We start from the raw sequence: 22755 nt of genomic DNA on the forward strand, positions 1-22755 counted from the left end.
CAGTAAAACCTATTTTAATAAGAGGGGTGTTACTGGAGTCCCTATATTATATTTATCATGCGTTGATATTTGGGCATTATGTGACATGGGAGACAATATAAAAAACAATATTTTATGTTTTTTATTTTTGGCACTTAAAACTTATTGGTTTTATGCTTGAGGGTTGTATTGTGTGTGTATTTTTACTTTAATGCAAAACTGCATTTCCATGCTGTGTTGTTTGGGCCTACTCCAACTTTTGACCTTAAGGGGCGGAGCCTATTTTGGCGCAATTCCTTCAGGCTTAGCAGCAGCAAACAGTAGCTCGGTGGCTCCTGGACTGTGTAGCTGGTTTGAAGGGTTGGAAACTTGATTCGAAGTACCCTGGGGTGCAGAGTGTATTTTTATCTACATGTTGATATAAGTACTTCTAAAACCTTATTTCTGCCCTTGCTTCTGGGTGCAGTAATTTTTGGATTAACCAACAATATTAAGTTAAATTTGGGGAATAATTTAACGTTTTTTTGTGCATTTTGGAAAAATTGTTCACTTTTTCTTTTCTTAAAGGCACAGTACACGTTTTTTCTAATGTTTATTTTATGCTATAAATAAGTGTTTAAACGACTTTTGTGGTATTACTAGTCTGTTTAACATGTCTGACATTGAGGTTTCTCATTGTTCTATGTGTTTAGAAGCTATTGTGCAACCCCCTCTAACATTGTGTAACTTTTGTACTGAAAGGGCTTTACAATGTAAAAAGCATATTTTAAATAAAGTAAGTGTGCCTAAGGATGATTCTCAGTCTGAAGAGAATTCGGATATGCCATCCAATTCTCCCCAAGTGTCACAACCTTTTATGCCCACACAAGCGATGCCTAGTACTTCTAGTGCGTCTTATTCCTTTACTCTGGAGGAGATGGCTGCAGTTATGTCAACTATCCTTACGGAGGTATTGTCTAAATTACCAGTGTTGCAGGGTAAACGCAGTAGGTCAAGTATTATTGTAAATACTGAATCCCCTGATGCTTTATTAGCTATTTCCGATGTTCCATCACAGTGCTTTGAGTCGGGGATCAGGGAATTACTGTCTGAGGGTGAAATTTCTGATTCAGGGAATGTTTTGTCTCAGACAGATTTGGATGCTATGTCATTTAAATTTAAGCTTGAACACCTCCGCCTGTTGCTTAGGGAGGTTTTAGCGACTCTGGATGATTGTGATCCTATTGTGATTCCTCCAGAGAAATTGTGTAAAATGGATAAATATTTGGAAGTTCCTACTTACACTGATGTTTTTCCGGTTCCTAAGAGAATTTCGGAAATTATTAGTAAGTAATGGGATAGACCAGGTATACCGTTTTCTCCCTCTCCTAATTTTAAGAAAATGTTTCCTATATCAGATACCATTTGGGACTCATGGCAAACGGTCCCTAAGGTAGAGGGAGCTATATCTTCCCTAGCTAAGCGTACTACTATACCCGTTGAGGATAGTTGTGCTTTCAAGGACCCTATGGATAAGAAATTAGAGGGTCTACTAAAGAAATTTTTTGTTAATCAGGGATTTCTTTTACAACCTACGGCTTGCATTGTTCCAGTAACTACTGCAGCAGCTTTTTGGTTAAGCAGCTCTTAAGGTTGAGACTCCATTAGATGACATTCTAGATAGAATTAAGGCTCTTAAGCTAGCTAATTCTTTTATTACTGATGCCGCTTTTCAAATTGCTAAATTAGCGGCAAAAAATGCAGGATTTGCTATTTTAGCACGTAGAGCATTGTGGCTCAAATCTTGGTCTGCTGATGTGTAATCAAAACATAAGCTTTTAGCTATTCCCTTTAAAGGTAAGACCCTTTTTGGGCCAGAATTGAAGTAGATCATTTCTGATATTACAGGAGGTAAGGGCCATGCCCTACCTCAGGATAGGTCGGTTAAAATGAGGGGTAAACAGAATAATTTTCGTTCCTTTCGGAACTTTAAAGGAGGACCCCGCGCTTCTTCCACTAAGACCTTTTTACTATGGGAGTAATCTGTCCTGTTCCAAAATTGGAACAGGGACAGGGGTTTTACTCAAACCTATTTGTGGTCCTCAAAAAAGAGGGAACGTTCAGACCCATTTTGGACCTCAAGTGTCTAAACAAATTTCTAAGAGTTCCATCATTCAAGATGGAGACAATTCAAACAATTTTGCCAATGATCCAGGAGGGTCAATATAGGACTACCGTGGATTTGAAGGATGCTTACCTTCATATTCCAATCCAGAAAGATCATCGGTTTCTAAGGTTTGCCTTCTTGGACAAACATTATCAGTTCGTGGCTCTTCCTTTTGGGTTGGCCACAGCACCCAGAATCTTCACAAAGGTTCTAGGGTCTCTTTTGGCGGTTCTCAGATCGCAAGGGATAGCGGTGGCGCCTTATCTGGACGATATTCTGATTCAGGCGTCAACATATCATCTGACAAAATCTCACACGGACACCGTGTTGTCTTTTCTGAGAACTCACGGCTGGAAGGTGAACATAGAGAAGAGTTCGCTTGTTTCACAGACAAGGGTTCCTTTCTTGGGAACTCTGATAGACTCGGTAGCCATGAAAGTATTTCTGATGGAGGTCAGAAAATCAAAGATTTTGAATACTTGCCGAGCACTTCTGTCCATTCCTCTGCCATCAGTGGCTCAGTGTATGGAGGTAATCGGATTAATGGTAGCGGCAATGGACATCGTTCCGTTTGCTCGCTTTCATCTCAGACCACTACAACTATGCATGCAGTGGAATGGGGATTATGCGGATTTATTTCCAAAGATAATTCTGGATCAAGAGACCAGAAACTCTCTTCTTTGGTGGTTGTCGTCGGATCATCTGTCCCAGGGGACTTGTTTCCGCAGACCCTCGTGGGTGATAGTGACAACAGATGCCAGCCTTGTGGGCTGGGGTGCGGTTTGGAATTCCCTGAAGGCTCAGGGTGTTTGGGCTCAAGTGGAGTCTCTACTTCCAATCAATATTTTGGAACTGAGGGCAATATTCAATGCACTTCAGGCGTGGCCTCAGTTGGCTTCGGCCAAATTCATCAGATTCTAGTCGGACAACATAACGACTGTGGCATATGTCAATCATCAGGGGGGGAACAAGGAGTTCCTTAGCGATGATAGAAGTATCCAAGATAATCAGTTGGGCAGAGGCCCACTCTTGTCATCTGTCAGCGATCTACATCCCAGGAGTAGAGAACTGGAAAGCAGATTTTCTAAGTCGCCTCATTGATTCTCAGATGGGGCAGACCGGAATTGGATTTGATGGCATCTCGTCAGAATGCCAAGCTTCCAAGATACGGATCCCGGTCAAGGGATCCTCAGGCAGAACTGATAGATGCCTTGGCAGTACCTTGGTTGTTCAGCCTAGCTTATATGTTTCCGCCGTTTCTTCTCCTCCCACGCCTGATTGCTCTAATCAAACAGGAGAGAGCTTCAGTGATCCTGATAGCGCCTGCGTGGCCACGCAGGACTTGGTATGCGGATCTAGTGGACATGTTCTCTCTGCCACCGTAGAAACTTCCGTTGAGACAGGACCTTCTCATTCAAGGTCCTTTCCAACATCCAAATCTAATTTCTCTGCAACTGACTGTGTGGAGATTGAACGCTTGATTTTATCGAAGCGAGGATTCTCTGATTCAGTTATCAATACTTTGATACAGGCTAGAAAGCCTGTCACTAGAAAGATCTATCATAAGATATGGCGTAAATATCTTTATTGGTGTGAATCCAAGGGTTACTCATGGAGTAAAGTTAGGATTCCTAGGATTTTGTCATTTCTCCAAGAAGGATTGGAGAAAGGGTTATCAGCAAGTTCCTTAAAGGGACACATTTCAAATATCAAACCTGGGTTCCTTCCTAAGGTTGTTTCGAATAAGAATATTAATCAGGAAATTGTTGTTCCTTCCTTGTGTCCTAATCCTCCTTCTAAGAAGGAGCGTCTGTTACATAACTTGGATGTGGTCCGTGCCTTAAAGTTTTACTTACAGGCAACTAAGGATTTCCGTCAATCATCTTCATTATTCATGGTTTATTCTGGAAAGCGTAGGGGTCAGAAAGCTAGGGCTACCTCTTTCTTTTTGGTTGAGAAGTATTATCCGCCTGGCATATGAGACTGCTGGACAGCAGCCTCCTAAAAGAATTACGGCTCATTCTACTAGGGCTGTGGCTTCTACGTGGGCTTTTAAAAACGATGCATCTGTTGAACAGATTTGTAAGGCTGCGACTGGGTCGTCCCTTCACACTTTTTCCAAATTTTCCAAATTTGATACTTTTGCTTCTTCTGAGGCTATCTTTGGGAGAAAGTTTCTTCAAGCAGTGGTGCCTTCCGTTTAGGTTCCTGTCTTGTCCCTCCCTTTCATCCGTGTCCTATTGCTTTGGTATTGGTTTCCCACAAGTAAGGATGAAATCCGTGGACTCGTCATATCTTTGTAAAAGAAAACTAAATTTATGCTTACCTGATAAATTACTTTCTTTTACGATATGACGAGTCCACGGCCCACCCTTTTCTTTTTAAGACAGGTTTTTCTTTATATTTTTTGTAAACTTCAGTCACCTCTGCACCTTTTAGCCTTTCCTTTTTCTCTTCCTATACCTTCGGCCGAATGACTGAGGGTGGAGGGGAAGGGGAGGGGCTATATATACAGCTCTACTGTGGTGCTCTTTGCCACTTCCTGTTAGCAGGAGGTTAATATCCCACAAGTAAGGATGAAATCCGTGGACTCGTCATATCGTAAAAGAAAGTAATATATCAGGTAAGCATAAATTTAGTTTTCCTCTTGCCTTTTTTTTTTACATTCTACCCTTTGGCCATTTTGTGGCTCAATATATGGAGGTAATTGGTCTGATGGTTGCTTCATTGGACATCATTCCTTGGCTCGATTCCATCTGAGTGTCTGCTGTTATGCATGTTCAGATAGTGGACCAGGGGATCCTGTGGCTCTGTTTTGCAGGATAGATCTAGAATTAGTGGTAGAGCGCTCGCTTAGCTTGCGAGAGGTAGCGGGATTGTTACCTGCATTCTCCAGTTCTCAGGTGCTTCTGTCTCGGGCACATGTTTCAGGAGACTTTCCTGAGTAATAGTGACTACGGTCGCTAGCCTGTTGGATAGTGATTATGGACTTGGGAGGAGTCTGCTCTTCCCATAACCATTTTGTAATTGAAAGCGATCTACATTGCTCTGATGGCTATGCCTCAGTTGTCTTAACTGGTTTTTCTGGTTCTGGTTGTACGATTTCGTCTCAGCGTTACGTTAACCACCTGGGGGGAACCTGGAGTTCCTTTGCCATGATTGGCATGGATTGTGCGGTGGGCGGACGCTCACATCGTTGTTTATCCGCTATTCACATTTCAGGAGTGAATACTGGGAGTGGTTTCTTGAGCAGTCACATTTTTCATCCCGGGAGTGGGTGTTCTCTAGGTTAACCCTCAATGGGGGGTGCTAGAGTTGAAGATGGCAGTACGCCAAGCTTCCAAGTTATGTTAAAGGTCTAGAGATCAGCAGGCTGCTCTGTTAAATTCCCTGGCGTTTCCTTGGGATTCAGTCTGACATCACTGTTTCTCGGTTTGCTCCTCTTCCACAAATCATTGTTCGTATCAAACAGGAGAGGCGTAGGTAATTCAGATTATCCCTACGTGCCTCGCAGGACCTGGTATGCAGACCTAGAGGAGATGTTATCTCTTCTCCTTGGAGACTGTCTCTGAGTAAGGACCTTCTGATCAGGGTCCCTTCTCTGATCCAAATTTCATTTCTCTAAAGCTGTTTGCTTGGAGATTGAACGCTTAGTTCCCTCTAAGCGTGGGTTTTCAGATTCGGTCGTTGAGACTTTGATACAGGCTGGTAAGCCTGTGACTAGAGAGATTTACCATATAGTATGGCGTAAATATGTGTATTGGTGTGAATCCAAGGGCTACTCTTGGAGTAGAGTTAGAATTACTAGAATTTTGTTTTTTTCTCCAGGAGGGTCTGGAGAAAGGTTTGTCAGCAAGTACTCTGAAGTGTCAGATTTCTGCCTTGTCTATGTTAAGTGTCTGACGTATGTGCCAGACGTGTAATCCTTTTGTCAGGCCTTCGTCAGAATCGGGCCTGTGTTTAAATCTGTTACTCCTCCTGGAGTCTTAACCTTGTTTTTAGAGTTTTACAGCAGGCTCCGTTTGAGCCTATGCATTCCTTAGGTATTAAGATGTTATCTTGGTTTAGTTTTTTTTTGTTGTTGCCATTTCTTCTGCTCGGACAGTCTCTGAACTCTCTGCATTACAGTATGATTCCCCTTACCTTATCTTTCATTCTGATAAGGTGGTTCTGCGTACTAAGTTAGGTTTCCTTCCTAAGGTTGCTTCGTATAGGAATATTTATCAGGAAATCGTTGTTCCTTCTTTGTGTCCTAACCCTTCTTCTCATAAGGAGCGTTTGTTGCACAACCTAGACGTGGTGCGTGCGCTTTAATTCTACTTGCAGGCGACCAAGGACTTTCACCAGTCTCCTGTTTTGTTTCTGTTTCTCTGAGAAACGCAAGAGCCAGAAAGCTAAGTCTAATTCTCTTTCGCTTTGGCTGAAGAGGATAATTCGTTTGGCCTATGAAACTGCTAGACGGCAGCCTCCTGAGAGAATCACGGTTCACTCTACGAGGGCTGTTACTTTTTCCTGGGCCTTCGAAAATGAAGCTTCTGTGGAACATATTGCAAGGCTGCAACTTGGTCCTCTCTATTGTCCCTCCCTTATAATCTCTGTCCTCAGCTTGGGTATTGATTCCCAACAGTAATTAATAATGATCCGTGGACTCGCCGTGTCATTAGAAAGAAATCAAAATTTCTTTCATGTAATTAGCAAGAGTCCATGAGCTAGTGACGTATGGGATATACATTCCTACCAGGAGGGGCAAAGTTTCCCAAACCTCAAAATGCCTATAAATACACCCCTCACCACACCCACAAATCAGTTTGACAAACTTTGCCTCCCATGGAGGTGGTGAAGTAAGTTTGTGCTAGATTCTTCGTTAATATGCGCTTCGCAGCAGGCTGGAGCCCGGTTTTCCTCTCAGTGTGCAGTGAATGTCAGAGGGATGTGAAGAGAGTATTGCCTATTTGAATTCAATGATCTTCTTCTACGGGGTCTATTTCATAGGTTCTCTGTTATCGGTCGTAGAGATTCATCTCTTACCTCCCTTTTCAGATCGACGATATACTCTTATATATACGATTACCTCTACTGATTCTCGTTTCAGTACTGGTTTGGCTTTCTACTACATGTAGATGAGTGTCCTGGGGTAAGTAAGTCTTATTTTTGTGACACTCTAAGCTATGGTTGGGCACTTTTATATAAAGTTCTAAATATATGTGTTTAAACATTTATTTGCCTTGATTCAGGATGTTCAACATTCCTTATTTCAGACAGTCAGTTTCATTATTTGGGATAATGCATATGAATAAATCTATTTTTCTTACCTTAAAAATTTGAACTTTTTTCCTGTGGGCTGTTAGGCTCGCGGGGGCTGAAAATGCTTCATTTTATTGCGTCATTCTTGGCGCAAACATTTTCTTTGTCATTTCCGGCGTCATACTTGTCGCCGGAAGTTGCGTAATTTTTTTGACGTTTTTGCGCCAAAAATGTCGGCGTCACCGGATGTGGCGTCATTTTTGGCGCTTAAAACATTTAGGCGCCAAATAATGTGGGCGTCTTTTTTGGCGCTAAAAAATATGGGCGTCATTATTGTCTCCACATTATTTAAGTTTCATTGTTTATTTGCTTCTGCTTGCTAGAAGCTTGTTCATTGGCATTTTTTCCCATTCCTGAAACTGTCTTTTAAGGAATTTTATCAATTTTGCTTTATATGTTGTTTTTTCTATTACATATTGCAAGATGCCTCAGATTGACCCTGATTCAGAAGATACTTCTGGAAAATTGCTGCCTGATGCTGGATCTGCCAAAGTTAAGTGTATTTGTTGTAAACTTGTGGTAACTGTTCCTCCAGCTGTTGTTTGTAATGAATGTCATGACAAACTTGTTAATGCAGATAATATTTCCTTTAGTAATATTCCATTACCTGTTGCTTTTCCATCAACATCTAATATTCAGGGTGTTCCTGTTAACATAAGAGATTTTGTTTCTAAATCTATTAAGAAGGCTATGTCTGTTATTCCTCCTTCTAGTAAACGTAAAAGGTCTTTTAAAACTTCTCATTTTTCAGATGAATTTTTAAATGAACATCATCATTCTGATTCTGATAATGATTCTTCTGGTTCAGAGGATTCTGTTTCAGAGGTTGATACTGATAAATCCTCATATTTATTTAAAATGGAATTTATTCGTTCTTTGCTTAAAGAAGTCTTAATTGCATTAGAAATAGAGGAATCTGGTCCTCTTGATACTAAATCTAAACGTTTGAATACGGGTTTTAAACCTCCTGTAGTTATTCCAGAGGTTTTTCCCGTCCCTGATGCTATTTCTGAAGTAATTTCCAGGGAATTGAATAATTTGGGTAATTCATTTACTCCTTCCAAACGGTTTAAGCAATTATATCCTGTGCCATCTGACAGATTAGAGTTTTGGGACAAAATCCCTAAGGTTGATGGGGCTATCTCTACTCTTGCTAAACGTACTACTATTCCTACGGCAGATAGTACTTCCTTTAAGGATCCTTTAGATAGGAAAATTGAATCCTTTCTAAGAAAAGCTTACTTATGTTCAGGTAATCTTCTTAGACCTGCTATATCTTTAGCGGATGTTGCTGCAGCTTCAACTTTCTGGTTGGAAGCTTTAGCACAGCAAGTAACAGATCATAATACTCAAAGCATTGTTAATCTTCTTCAACATGCTAATAATTTTATTTGTGATGCCATCTTTGATATCATTAGGGTTGATGTCAGGTATATGTCTTTAGCTATTTTAGCTAGAAGAGCTTTATGGCTTAAAACTTGGAATGCTGATATGTCTTCTAAGTCAACTTTGCTTTCCCTTTCTTTCCAGGGTAATAAATTGTTTGGTTCACAGTTAGATTCTATTATTTCAACTGTTACTGGGGGAAAAGGAACTTTTTTACCACAGGATAAAAAATCTAAAGGTAAATTTAGGTCTGCTAATCGGTTTCGTTCCTTTCGTCAGAATAAGGAACAAAAGCCTGATCCTTCCCCTACAGGAGCGGTATCAGTTTGGAAACCATCTCCAGTCTGGAATAAATCCAAGCCTTTTAGAAAGCCAAAGCCAGCTCCCAAGTCCACATGAAGGTGCGGCCCTCATTCCAGCCCAGCTGGTAGGGGGCAGATTACGATTTTTCAAAGAGATTTGGATCAATTCGATTCACAATCTTTGGATTCAGAACATTGTTTCACAAGGGTACAGAATAGGCTTCAAGATAAGGCCTACTGCAAGAAGATTTTTTCTTTCCCGTGTCCCAATAAATCCAGTGAAGGCTCAAGCATTTCTGAAATGTGTTTCAGATCTAGAGTTGGCTGGAGTAATTATGCCAGTTCCAGTTCTGGAACAGGGGCTGGGGTTTTACTCAAATCTCTTCATTGTACCAAAGAAGGAGAATTCCTTCCGACCAGTTTTGGATTTAAAAATATTGAATCGTTATGTAAGGATACCAACATTCAAAATGGTAACTATAAGGACTATTCTGCCTTTTGTTCAGCAAGGGCATTATATGTCCACAATAGATTTACAAGATGCATATCTGCATATTCCGATTCATCCAGATCACTATCAGTTTCTGAGATTCTCTTTCCTAGACAAGCAATACCAGTTTGTGGCTCTGCCGTTTGGCCTAGCAGCAGCTCCAAGGATTTTTACAAAGGTTCTCGGTGCCCTTCTATCTGTAATCAGAGAACAGGGTATTGTGGTATTTCCTTATTTGGACGATATCTTGGTACTTGCTCAGTCTTCACATTTAGCAGAATCTCATACGAATCGACTTGTATCATTTCTTCGAGAACATGGTTGGAGGATCAATTTACCAAAGAGTTCGTTGATTCCTCAGACAAGGGTAACCTTTTTAGGTTTCCAGATAGACGGACAAGAGACGTCTGAAATTGGTTTCAGCTTGTCGAAACCTTCAGTCTCAATCATTCCCTTCGGTAGCCTTATGCATGGAAATTCTAGGTCTTATGACTGCTGCATCGGACGCGATCCCCTTTGCTCGTTTTTTACATGCGACTTCTTCAGCTCTGTATGCTGAACTAGTGGTGCAGGGATTATACAAAGATATCTCAATTAATATCTTTAAAACCGATTGTAAGACACTCTCTGACGTGGTGGACAGACCACCATCGTTTAGTTCAGGGGGCTTCTTTTGTTCTTCCAACCTGGACTGTGATCTCAACAGATGCAAGTCTGACAGGTTGGGGAGCTGTATGGGGGTCTCTGACAGCACAAGGGGTTTGGGAATCTCAGGAGGCGAGATTACCAATCAACATTTTGGAACTCCGTGCAATTTTCAGAGCTCTTCAGTCATGGCCTCTTCTAAAGAGAGAGTCGTTCATTTGTTTCCAGACGGACAATGTCACAACCGTGGCATATGTCAATCATCAAGGAGGGACTCACAGTCCTCTGGCGATGAAAGAATTATCTCGAATACTTGTATGGGCGGAATCCAGCTCCTGTCTAATTTCTGCGGTTCATATCCCAGGTATAGACAATTGGGAAGCGGATTATCTCAGTCGCCAAACGTTACATCCGGGCGAATGGTCTCTTCACCCAGAGGTATTTCTTCAGATTGTTCAAATGTGGGGACTTCCAGAAATAGATCTGATGGCTTCTCATCTAAGCAAGAAGCTTCCCAGGTATCTGTCCAGATCCAGGGATCCTCAGGCGGAAGCAGTGGATGCATTGTCACTTCCTTGGAAGTATCATCCTGCTTATATCTTTCCGCCTCTAGTTCTTCTTCCAAAAGTGATTTCCAAAATTCTAAAGGAGCGTTCGTTTGTTCTGCTGGTGGCTCCAGCATGGCCTCACAGGTTTTGGTATGCGGATCTTGTTCGGATGGCTACTTGCCAACCGTGGACTCTTCCGTTAAGACCAGACCTTCTATCGCAAGGTCCTTTTTTCCATCAGGATCTCAAATCCTTAAATTTGAAGGTATGGAGATTGAACGCTTGATTCTCAGTCATAGAGGTTTCTCTGATTCCGTAATTAATACTATGTTACAGGCTCGTAAATCTGTGTCTAGGAAGATATATTATCGAGTCTGGAAGACTTACATTTCTTGGTGTTCTCATCATTTTTCTTGGCATTCTTTTAGAATTCCTAGAATTTTACAGTTTCTTCAGGATGGTTTGGATAAAGGTTTGTCTGCAAGTTCCTTGAAGGGACAAATCTCTGCTCTTTCTGTTCTTTTTCACAGAAAGATTGCTAGTCTTCCTGATATTCATTGTTTTGTACAGGCTTTGCTTCGTATAAAACCTGTTATTAAGTCAATTTCTCCTCCTTGGAGATTGAATTTGGTTCTGGGGGCTCTTCAAGCTCCTCCGTTTGAACCTATGCATTCGCTGGATATTAAATTACTTTCTTGGAAAGTTTTGTTTCTTTTGGCCATCTCTTCTGCTAGAAGAGTTTCTGAATTATCTGCTCTTTCTTGTGAGTCTCCTTTTCTGATTTTTCATCAGGATAAGGCGGTGTTGCGAACTTCATTTAAATTTTTACCTAAGGTTGTGAATTCTAACAACATTAGTAGAGAAATTGTGGTTCCTTCATTGTGTCCTAATCCTAAGAATTCTAAGGAAAGATCGTTGCATTCTTTGGATGTAGTTAGAGCTTTAAAATATTATGTTGAAGCTACTAAAGATTTCAGAAAGACTTCTAGTCTATTTGTTATCTTTTCTGGTTCTAGGAAAGGTCAGAAGGCCTCTGCCATTTCCTTGGCATCTTGGTTAAAGTCTTTGATTCATCATGCTTATGTTGAGTTGGGTAGATCTCCGCCTCAAAGGATTACAGCTCATTCGACTAGGTCAGTCTCTACTTCCTGGGCATTTAAGAATGAAGCTTCGGTTGATCAGATTTGCAAAGCAGCAACTTGGTCTTCTTTGCATACTTTTACTAAATTATACCATTTTGATGTGTTTTCTTCTTCTGAAGCAGTTTTTGGTAGAAAAGTACTTCAGGCAGCTGTTTCAGTTTGATTCTTCTGCTTATAATTTCAGTTTTTTTCATTATTTGATTTAATGGACTCTTGCTAATTACATGAAAGAAAACATAATTTATGTAAGAACTTACCTGATAAATTCATTTCTTTAATATTAGCAAGAGTCCATGAGGCCCACCCTTTTTTTGTGGTGGTTATGTTTTTTTTTTTTGTATAAAGCACAATTATTCCAATTCCTTATTTTTTATGCTTTCGCACTTTTTTCTTATCACCCCACTTCTTGGCTATTCGTTAAACTGATTTGTGGGTGTGGTGAGGGGTGTATTTATAGGCATTTTGAGGTTTGGGAAACTTTGCTCCTCCTGGTAGGAATGTATATCCCATACGTCACTAGCTCATGGACTCTTGCTAATATGAAAGAAATGAATTTATCAGGTAAGTTCTTACACAAATTATGTTTTAGGCTTACCTGATAAATTTCTTTCTTTCTTGACACGGTGAGTCCACGGCCCGCCCTGTTTTTTCAGACAGTTTTTATCATATAAACCTCAGGCACCTCTGCACCTTGTGTTGTTTCCTTTCTCTTCTTAGGTCGAATGACTGGGGTTTGTGGGAAGGGAAGTGATACTTAAAAGCTTTGCTGTGGTGCTCTTTGCCTCCTTTTGCTGGCCAGGAATGATATTCCCAACAGTAATTGATGATTCGTGGACTTGCCGTGTCAAGAAAGAAAGACATTTATCAGGTAAGCATCAATTTTGTTTTTGTTCTCTTGGTATTCTTTGTTGAAGTCTAAACCTAAGTAGGCACATAAGCTAACTTCTAAGCCCTCGAATCCTGCCTCTTATCCCAGTGCATTTTATTAGCATTTCACAGTTACAGTGCTAGTTTGTGTGCCATATTAGATAACATCACGCTCACTCCTGTGGAGTTATTTGAGTCAGCACTGATCGGCTAAAATGCCAATCTGTAAATAGCACTGAGATAAGGGGGGGGGAGTCTGCAGAGGCTTAGATACAAGTTAATCACAGAGGTAAAAAAGTATATTGATATTACAGTTTTGGTTATGCAAAACTGGGGAATGGGTCATAAAAATGTGCAAATAGACTGTAACCCTTTTAATCAGAACGTTATGCTATTGCAGGGATGGAAGGATGCTGGCAGCTGGTGGAAAATCAAACAATGTGCATCTGTGGTGTTTGGACTCTAAGCAGCTGTTTAGAATAATTCAGATGCCAACTAAGGTGCGAAGTGTCCGGCAGCTGGAATTTCTCCCTGACAACTTTGATGGTGGCTCCAGTCAGGTCAGTGTATGACAATCTGTAAATATACAAACGTAGCTATCAAATGGATTATAAGACATTGCATTCTAGTATATTGCAGGCAATGGTGGCTAGAATATAGAACTATATATAGAACTCCTTGTAAAATGACACTTGTTACATCTGCCAGCAGCAGTAGTTATTAAATCCACAGGGCCTAGGGGTTGTAGTGCTGGCTATGCCAGAACAGCCTCCTTTATAGATTGATGAACTGAGAACCATTAAGTTAAAGGGATCGGAAAGTCAAAATTAAACTTGAATGCGTGATCCAGGTAGAGCATGGCATTTTAGACACTTTTAAAATCACTTCTATTTTGAAATGGACTTCATTCTCTTGATATCCCTTGTGGAAAAAAGAATACTGAAATATCCTACACTAGTGGGAGCTAGCTGCTGATTGGTGCCTGCACACATTTTGTCTCTTGTGATTGGCTAACTAGATGTATTCAGTTAGCTGCCAATTGTGCAATGCTGTTCCTCCTTCAAAGGATAACAAGAGAATGAAGCACATTTGATAATAGAAGTAAATTGGAAGGTTATTTTAAATTATGTTCTATCCAAACCATGAAAGAACATTTTGAGGTTTTCTGTCCCTTTAAGTAATTGTAAAAGTGATACATTATATTGCCACTACTTGGTTAAGCTAACTTGATTAATAATTACTGCTGAGAAAAACTCCTTCATAGTAGTAATACAGTTATTATAGTGGTATAATAGTTACATATGAAATTCATATGATTACATTTATGTTAGAAGTAGAAACTTCTTTTGCAGTATACGTGTATTAGCAAAAAAAAAATTCTTATAATAAAAGTTGTCACTTTTTCAGACAGCTACTGACAAATTTGGTTTGGCTCTATGAACCAGAGAATAGATATAGGCATCAAATATATATTTCTTTCATGTAATTAGCAAGAGTCCATGAGCTAGTGACGTATGGGATATACATTCCTACCAGGAGGGGCAAAGTTTCCCAAACCTCAAAATGCCTATAAATACACCCCTCACCACACCCACAAATCAGTTTTTACAAACTTTGCCTCCCATGGAGGTGGTGAAGTAAGTTTGTGCTAGATTCTACGTTGATATGCGCTTCGCAGCAGGCTGGAGCCCGGTTTTCCTCTCAGTGTGCAGTGAATGTCAGAGGGATGTGAAGAGAGTATTGCCTATTTGAATTCAATGGTCTCCTTCTACGGGATCTATTTCATAGGTTCTCTGTTATCGGTCGTAGAGATTCATCTCTTACCTCCCTTTTCAGATCGACGATATACTCTTATATACCATTACCTCTACTGATTCTCGTTTCAGTACTGGTTTGGCTTTCTACTACATGTAGATGAGTGTCCTGGGGTAAGTAAGCCTTATTTTTTGTGACACTCTAAGCTATGGTTGGGCACTTTTATATAAAGTTCTAAATATATGTGTTTAAACATTTATTTGCCTTGATTCAGGATGATCAATATTCCTTATTTCAGACAGTCAGTTTCATTATTTGGGATAATGCATATGAATTAAAACATTTTTTCTTACCTTAAAAATTGACTTTTTTCCCTGTGGGCTGTTAGGCTCGCGGGGGCTGAAAATGCTTCATTTTATTGCGTCATTCTTGGCGCGGACTTTTTTGGCGCAAAAAAATTCTTTGTCATTTCCGGTGTCATACTTGTCGCCGGAAGTTGTTCGTGTTTGAGTCATTTTTTTGACGTTTTGCGCCAAAAATGTCGGCGTCACCGGATGTGGCGTCATTCTTGGCGCCCAAAGGATTTGGGCGCCAATAATGTGGGCGGCTTTTTTGGCGCTAAAAAATGTGGGCGTCATGTTTGTCTCCACCTTTTTTCTCACTTTATTTAAGTCTCATTTCTCTTGTTAAGTGTATCCAGTCCACGGATCATCCATTACTTGTGGGATATTCTCCTTCCCAACAGGAAGTTGCAAGAGGATCACCCACAGCAGAGCTGCTATACAGCTCCTCCCCTAACTGTCATATCCAGTCATTCTCTTGCAAGCCTCAACCAAGATGGAGGTCGTAAGAGGAGTGTGGTGTTTTATACTTAGTTTATTCTTCAATCAAAAAAGAATCTGCCTGCGTTTTCTATGATCTTAGCAGAAGTAACTAAGATCCATGGCTGTTCTCACATATTCTGAGGAGTGAGGTAACTTCAGAGGGGGAATAGCGTGCAGGTTTTCCTGTAATAAGGTATGTGCAGTTAATATTTTTCTAGGGATGGAATTTGCTAGAAAATGCTGCTGATACCGAACTAATGTAAGTAAAGCCTTAAATGCAGTAATAGCGACTGGTATCAGGCTTATTAATAGAGATACATACTCTTATAAAAGTGTATTTTAAAACGTTTGCTGGCATGTTTAATCGTTTTTTATATATGTTTGGTGATAAAACTTATTGGGGCCTAGTTTTTTTCCACATGGCTGGCTTGAATTCTGCCTAGTAACAGTTTCCTTAGGCTTTCCACTGTTGCAATATGAGTGGGAAGGGCCTATTTTAGTGTTTTTCTGTGGAGCTAAAAATACTGACAGAGACATTCAGCTTCTTCCTGCATGATCCAGGACATCTCTGGAGGGCTCAAAAGGCTTCAAAGTCGTTTTTGAGGGAGGTAAAAAGCCACAGTAGAGCTGTGGCAGTTGTGACTGTTTGAAAAAAAAAAAAAAAAAAGTTTTTGTCTTTTATTATTCAGTTTTGGGTATTAAGGGGTTAATCATCAATTTGCAAGTGGGTGCAATGCTCTGCTAACTTGTTACATACACTGTAAAAATTTTGTTAGTGTAACTGCTTTTTTCACTGTTATTTCAAATTTTGACAAAATTTGTGTTTCTTAAAGGTGCAGTAACGTTTTTTATATTGCTTGTAAACTTGTTTAAAGTGTTTTCCAAGCTTTCTAGTCTCATTGCTAGTCTGTTTAAACATGTCTGACACAGAGGAAAATACTTGTTCATTATGTTTGAAAGCCATGGTGGAGCCCCATAGGAGAATGTGTACTAAATGTATTGATTTCACCTTAAACAGTAAAGATCAGTCTTTAACTATAAAAGAAATATCACCAGAAGATTCTGACGAGGGGGAAGTTATGCCGACTAACTCTCCCCACGTGTCAGACCCTTCGCCTCCCGCTCAGGGGATGCATGCTAATATGGCGCCAATTACATCAGGGACGCCCATAGCGATTACCTTGCAGGACATGGCTGCAATCATGAATAATACCCTGTCAGAGGTATTATCCAGGTTGCCTGAATTAAGAGGCAAGCGCGATTGCTCTGGGGTTAGGAGAAATACAGAGCGCGCAGATGCTGTAAGGGCCATGTCTGATACTGCGTCACAATATGCAGATCATGAGGACGGAGAGCTTCAGTCTGTGGGTGACATCTCTGATTCGGGGAAACCTGATTCAGAGATTTCTAATTTTAAATTTAAGCTTGAGAACCTCCGTGTGTTGCTTGGGGAGGTATTAGCTGCTCTGAATGACTGTAACACAGTTGCAGTACCAGAGAAATTGTGTAGGCTGGATAAATACTATGCGGTACCGGTGTGTACTGATGTTTTTCCTATACGTAAAAGGCTTACAGAAATTATTAGCAAGGAGTGGGATAGACCGGGGGTGCCTTTTTCCCTACCTCCTATATTTAGAAAAATGTTTCCAATAGACGCCACTACACGGGACTTATGGCAGACGGTCCCTAAGGTGGAGGGAGCAGTTTCTACTTTAGCAAAGCGTACTACTATCCCGGTTGAGGACAGTTGTGCTTTTTCAGATCCAATGGATAAAAAATTGGAGGGTTACCTCCAAGAAAATGTTTATTCAACAAGGTTTTATTTTACAGCCCCTTGCATGCATTGCGCCTGTCACGGCCGCGGCGGCATTCTGGTTTGAGGCCCTGGAAGAGGCCATCCATACAGCTCCATTGACTGAAATTATTGACAAGCTTAGAACACTTAAGCTAGCTAACTCATTTGTTTCTGATGCCATTGTTCATTTGACTAAACTAACGGCTAAGAATTCCGGATTCGCCATCCAAGCGCGTAGGGCGCTATGGCTTAAATCCTGGTCAGCTGACGTGACTTCGAAGTCTAAATTACTCAACATTCCTTTCAAGGGGCAGACCTTATTCGGGCCTGGTTTGAAGGAAATTATTGCTGACATTACTGGAGGTAAAGGTCACACCCTTCCTCAGGACAGGGCCAAAGCAAAGGCCAAACAGTCTAATTTTCGTGCCTTTCGAAATTTCAAGGCAGGTGCAGCATCAACTTCCTCCGCTTCAAAACAAGAGGGAACTTTTGCTCAATCTAAGCAGGCCTGGAAACCTAACCAGTCCTGGAACAAAGGCAAGCAGGTCAGAAAGCCTGCTGCTGCCTCTAAGACAGCATGAAGGAACGGCCCCCTATCCGGCGACGGATCTAGTAGGGGGCAGACTTTCTCTCTTCGCCCAGGCGTGGGCAAGAGATGTTCAGGATCCCTGGGCGTTGGAGATCATATCTCAGGGATATCTTCTGGACTTCAAAGCTTCCCCTCCACATGGGAGATTTCATCTTTCAAGTCTATCTGCAAATCAGATAAAGAAAGAGGCATTCCTACGCTGTGTGCAAGACCTCCTAGTTATGGGAGTGATCCATCCAGTTCCGCGGACGGAACAAGGACAGGGTTTTTATTCAAATCTGTTTGTGGCTCCCAAAAAAGAGGGAACCTTCAGACCAATTTTGGATCTAAAGATCTTAAACAAATTCCTCAGAGTTCCATCTTTCAAAATGGAAACTATTCGGACCATCCTACCCATGATCCAAGAAGGTCAGTACATGACCACAGTGGACTTAAAGGATGCCTACCTTCACATACCGATTCACAAAGATCATCATCGGTTTCTAAGGTTTGCCTTTCTAGACAGGCGTTACCAATTTGTAGCTCTTCCCTTCGGGTTGGCTACAGCCCCGAGAATCTTTACAAAGGTTCTGGGCTCACTTCTGGCGGTTCTAGGACCGCGAGGCATAGCGGTGGCTCCGTATCTAGACGACATCCTGATACAGGCGTCAAGCTTTCAAGTTGCCAAGTCTCATACAGAGATAGTTCTGGCATTTCTGAGGTCGCATGGGTGGAAAGTGAACGAGGAAAAGAGTTCTCTATCCCCACTCACAAGAGTCTCCTTCTTAGGGACTCTAATAGATTCTGTAGAAATGAAAATTTACCTGACTGAGTCCAGGTTATCAAAACTTCTAAATGCTTGCCGTGTTCTTCACTCCATTTTGCGCCCTTCAGTAGCTCAGTGTATGGAGGTAATCGGCTTAATGGTAGCGGCAATGGACATAGTGCCATTTGCGCACCTTCATCTCAGACCGCTGCAATTATGCATGCTGAGTCAGTGGAATGGGGATTACACAGATTTGTCCCCTCTGCTAAATCTGGATCAAGAGACCAGAGATTCTCTTCTCTGGTGGTTGTTTCGGGTACACCAGTCCAAGGGTATGACCTTTTGCAGGCCAGATTGGACAATTGTAACAACAGATGCCAGCCTTCTAGGTTGGGGTGCAGTCTGGAATTCCCTGAAGGCACAGGGATCGTGGACTCAGGAGGAGAAACTCCTTCCAATAAATATTCTGGAGTTGAGAGCGATATTCAATGCTCTTCTGGCTTGGCCTCAGTTAGCAACACTGAGGTTCATCAGATTTCAGTCGGACAACATCACGACTGTGGCTTACTTCAACCATCAAGGGGGAACCAGGATTTCCCTAGCGATGTTAGAAGTCTCAAAAATAATTCACTGGGCAGAGTACCACTCTTGCCACCTGTCAGCAATCCATATCCCAGGCGTGGAGAACTGGGAGGCGGATTTTCTAAGTCGTCAGACTTTCCATCCGGGGGAGTGGGAATTCCATCCGGAGGTGTTTGCTCAGTTGATTCATCGTTGGGGCAAACCAGAGTTGGATCTCATGGCGTCTCGCCAGAACGCCAAGCTTCCTTGTTACGGATCCAGGTCCAGGGACCCAGAAGCGACGCTGATAGATGCGCTAGCAGCGCCTTGGTTCTTCAACCTGGCTTATGTGTTTCTACCGTTTCCTCTGCTCCCTCGACTGATTGCCAAAATCAAACAGGAGAGAGCATCGGTGATTCTGATAGTACCTGCGTGGCCACGCAGGACTTGGTATGCAGACCTAGTGGACATGTCATCCTTTCCACCATGGACTCTGCCTCTAAGACAGGACCTTCTGATACAAGGTCCTTTCAATCATCCAAATCTAATTTCTCCGAGACTGACTGCATGGAGATTGAACGCTTGATTCTATCAAAGCGTGGCTTCTCAAAGTCAGTCATTGATACTTTAATACAGGCACGAAAGCCTGTTACCAGGAATATCTACCACAAGATATGGAGTAAATATCTTTATTGGTGTGAATCCAAGACTTACTCATGGAGTAAAGTTAGGATTCCTAGAATATTGTCTTTTCTCCAAGAGGGCTTGGACAAAGGATTATCAGCTAGTTCCTTAAAGGGACAGATTTCTGCTCTGTCTATTCTTTTGCACAAGCGTCTGGCAGAGGTTCCAGACGTCCAGGCATTTTGCCAGGCTTTGGTTAGATTTAAGCCTGTGTTTAAACCTGTTGCTCCCCCGTGGAGCTTAAACTTGGTTCTTAAGGTTCTTCAAGGAGTTCCGTTTGAACCCCTTCATTCCATTGATGTTAAACTTTTATCTTGGAAAGTTCTGTTTTCGATGGCTATTTCCTCGGCTCGGAGAGTCTCTGAGCTATCTGCCTTACAATGTGATTCTCCCTATCTGATTTTCCATGCAGATAAGGTAGTTCTGCGTACCAAACCTGGGTTTTTACCTAAGGTGGTTTCTAACAAGAATATCAATCAAGAGATTGTTGTTCCATCGTTGTTCCCTAATCCTTCTTCAAAGAAGGAACGTCTTTTACATAATCTGGACGTAGTCCGTGCCTTGAAGTTTTACTTACAAGCTACTAAGGATTTTCGTCAAACATCTTTCCTGTTTGTCGTTTACTCTGGACAGAGGAGAGGTCAAAAAGCTTCGGCAACCTCTCTTTCCTTTTGGCTTCGGAGCGTAATAAGCCTAGCCTATGAGACTGCTGGACAGCAGCCCCCTGAAAGGATTACAGCTCATTCTACTAGAGCTGTGGCTTCCACCTGGGCCTTCAAAAATGAGGCCTCTGTTGAACAGTTTTGCAAGGCTGCGACTTGGTCTTTGCTTCACACTTTTTCAAAATTTTACAAATTTGATACTTTTGCTTCTTCGGAGGCTGTGTTTGGGAGAAAGGGTTCTTCAGGCAGTGGTTCCTTCCGCTTAATCCTGCCTTGTCCCTCCCATCATCCGTGTACTTTAGCTTTGGTATTGGTATCCCACAAGTAATGGATGATCCGTGGACTGGATACACTTAACAAGAGAAAACATAATTTATGCTTACCTGATAAATTTATTTCTCTTGTAGTGTATCCAGTCCACGGCCCGCCCTGTCCTTTTAAGGCAGGTCTAAATTTTAATTAAACTTCAGTCACCACTGCACCCTATGGTTTCTCTTTTCTCGATTTGTTTCGGTCGAATGACTGGATATGACAGTGAGGGGAGGAGCTATATAGCAGCTCTGCTGTGGGTGATCCTCTTGCAACGTCCTGTTGGGGAGGAGAATATCCCACAAGTAATGGATGATCCGTGGACTGGATACACTACAAGAGAAATAAATTTATCAGGTAAGCATAAATTATGTTTTTTATCTCTGTGATTACCTTGTATCTAAGCCTCTGCAGACTGACTCATATCTCCGTGCTTTTTATAAACTTGCATTTTAGCCAATTAGTGCTGACTTGTAAATAACTCCACAGGAATGAGCACAGTGTCTATCTATTTGGCACACGTGAACTAGTGCCGTCTAGCTGTAAAAAAACAATCAAAATTCACTGAGCCTACCTAGTTTTAGCTTTCAACAAAGAATACCAAGAGAGCAAAGCAAATTTTATGATAAAAGTAATGGATGATCCGTGGACTGGATACACTACAAGAGAAATAAATTTATCAGGTAAGCATAAATTATATTTTTTTCATTTGCTTCTGGTTGCTAGAGGCTTGTTCATTGGCATTTTTTCCCATTCCTGAAACTGCCTTTTAAGGAATTTGATAGATTTTGCTTTATATGTTGTTTTTTTTCTCTTACATATTGCAAGATGTCTCAGATTGACCCTGGATCAGAAGCTACTTCTGGAAAAACGCTGCCTGATGCTGGTTCCACCAAAGTTAAGTGTATCTGCTGTAAACTTGTGGTAACTGTCCCTCCGGCTGTAGTTTGTGATGAATGTCATGATAAGCTTGCTAATGCAGATAGTATTTCCATTAGTAATATACCATTACCTGTTGCTGTTCCATCAACATCTAATACTCAGGATGTTCCTGTTAATATAAGAGATTTTGTTTCTAGATCTATTAGGAAGGCTATGTCTGTTATTCCTCCTTCCAGCAAACGTAAAAGGTCTTTCTCCAACATAGGTGTGTCCGGTCCACGGCGTCATCCTTACTTGTGGGATATTCTCTTCCCCAACAGGAAATGGCAAAGAGCCCAGCAAAGCTGGTCACATGATCCCTCCTAGGCTCCGCCTACCCCAGTCATTCTCTTTGCCGTTGTACAGGCAACATCTCCACGGAGATGGCTTAGAGTTTTTTAGTGTTTAACTGTAGTTTTTCATTATTCAATCAAGAGTTTGTTATTTTCAAATAGTGCTGGTACGTACTATTTACTCAGAAACAGAAAAGAGATGAAGAATTCTGTTTGTATGAGGAAAATGATTTTAGCAACCGTAACTAAAATCCATGGCTGTTCCACACAGGACTGTTGAGAGCATTAACTTCAGTTGGGGGAACAGTTTGCAGTCTTTGCTGCTTGAGGTATGACACATTCTAACAAGACGATGTAATGCTGGAAGCTGTCATTTTCCCTATGGGATCCGGTAAGCCATGTTTATTACGATTGTAAATAAGGGCTTCACAAGGGCTTATTTAGACTGTAGACATTTTTTGGGCTAAATCGATTGATATTAACACTTATTTAGCCTTGAGGAATCATTTATTCTGGGTATTTTGATATAATAATATCGGCAGGCACTGTTTTAGACACCTTATTCTTTAGGGGCTTTCCCAAAGCATAGGCAGAGTCTCATTTTCGCGCCGGTGTTGCGCACTTGTTTTTGAGAGGCATGGCATGCAGTCGCATGTGAGAGGAGCTCTGATACTTATAAAAGACTTCTGAAGGCATCATTTGGTATCGTATTCCCCTTGGGTTTGGTTGGGTCTCAGCAAAGCAGATACCAGGGACTGTAAAGGGGTTAAAGCATAAAACGGCTCCGGTTCCGTTATTTTAAGGGTTA

The 22755-nt window shown here is 41.4% G+C and overlaps 1 protein-coding gene across 1 annotated transcript in view; it reads left to right on the forward strand.

Annotated features, from left to right (window-relative positions):
* Positions 1–22755, forward strand: part of TBC1D31 (TBC1 domain family member 31) — a 224618-nt gene that overhangs the window by 58545 nt on the left and 143318 nt on the right. The window contains exon 6 of the mRNA XM_053715936.1: positions 13210–13369. Within this exon, the coding sequence (XP_053571911.1) occupies positions 13210–13369 (160 nt within the window). The remainder of the gene's footprint in view (positions 1–13209; positions 13370–22755) is intronic.

Source organism: Bombina bombina, chromosome 5 (assembly GCF_027579735.1).
Source record: "Bombina bombina isolate aBomBom1 chromosome 5, aBomBom1.pri, whole genome shotgun sequence".
NCBI lineage: Eukaryota > Metazoa > Chordata > Amphibia > Anura > Bombinatoridae > Bombina > Bombina bombina.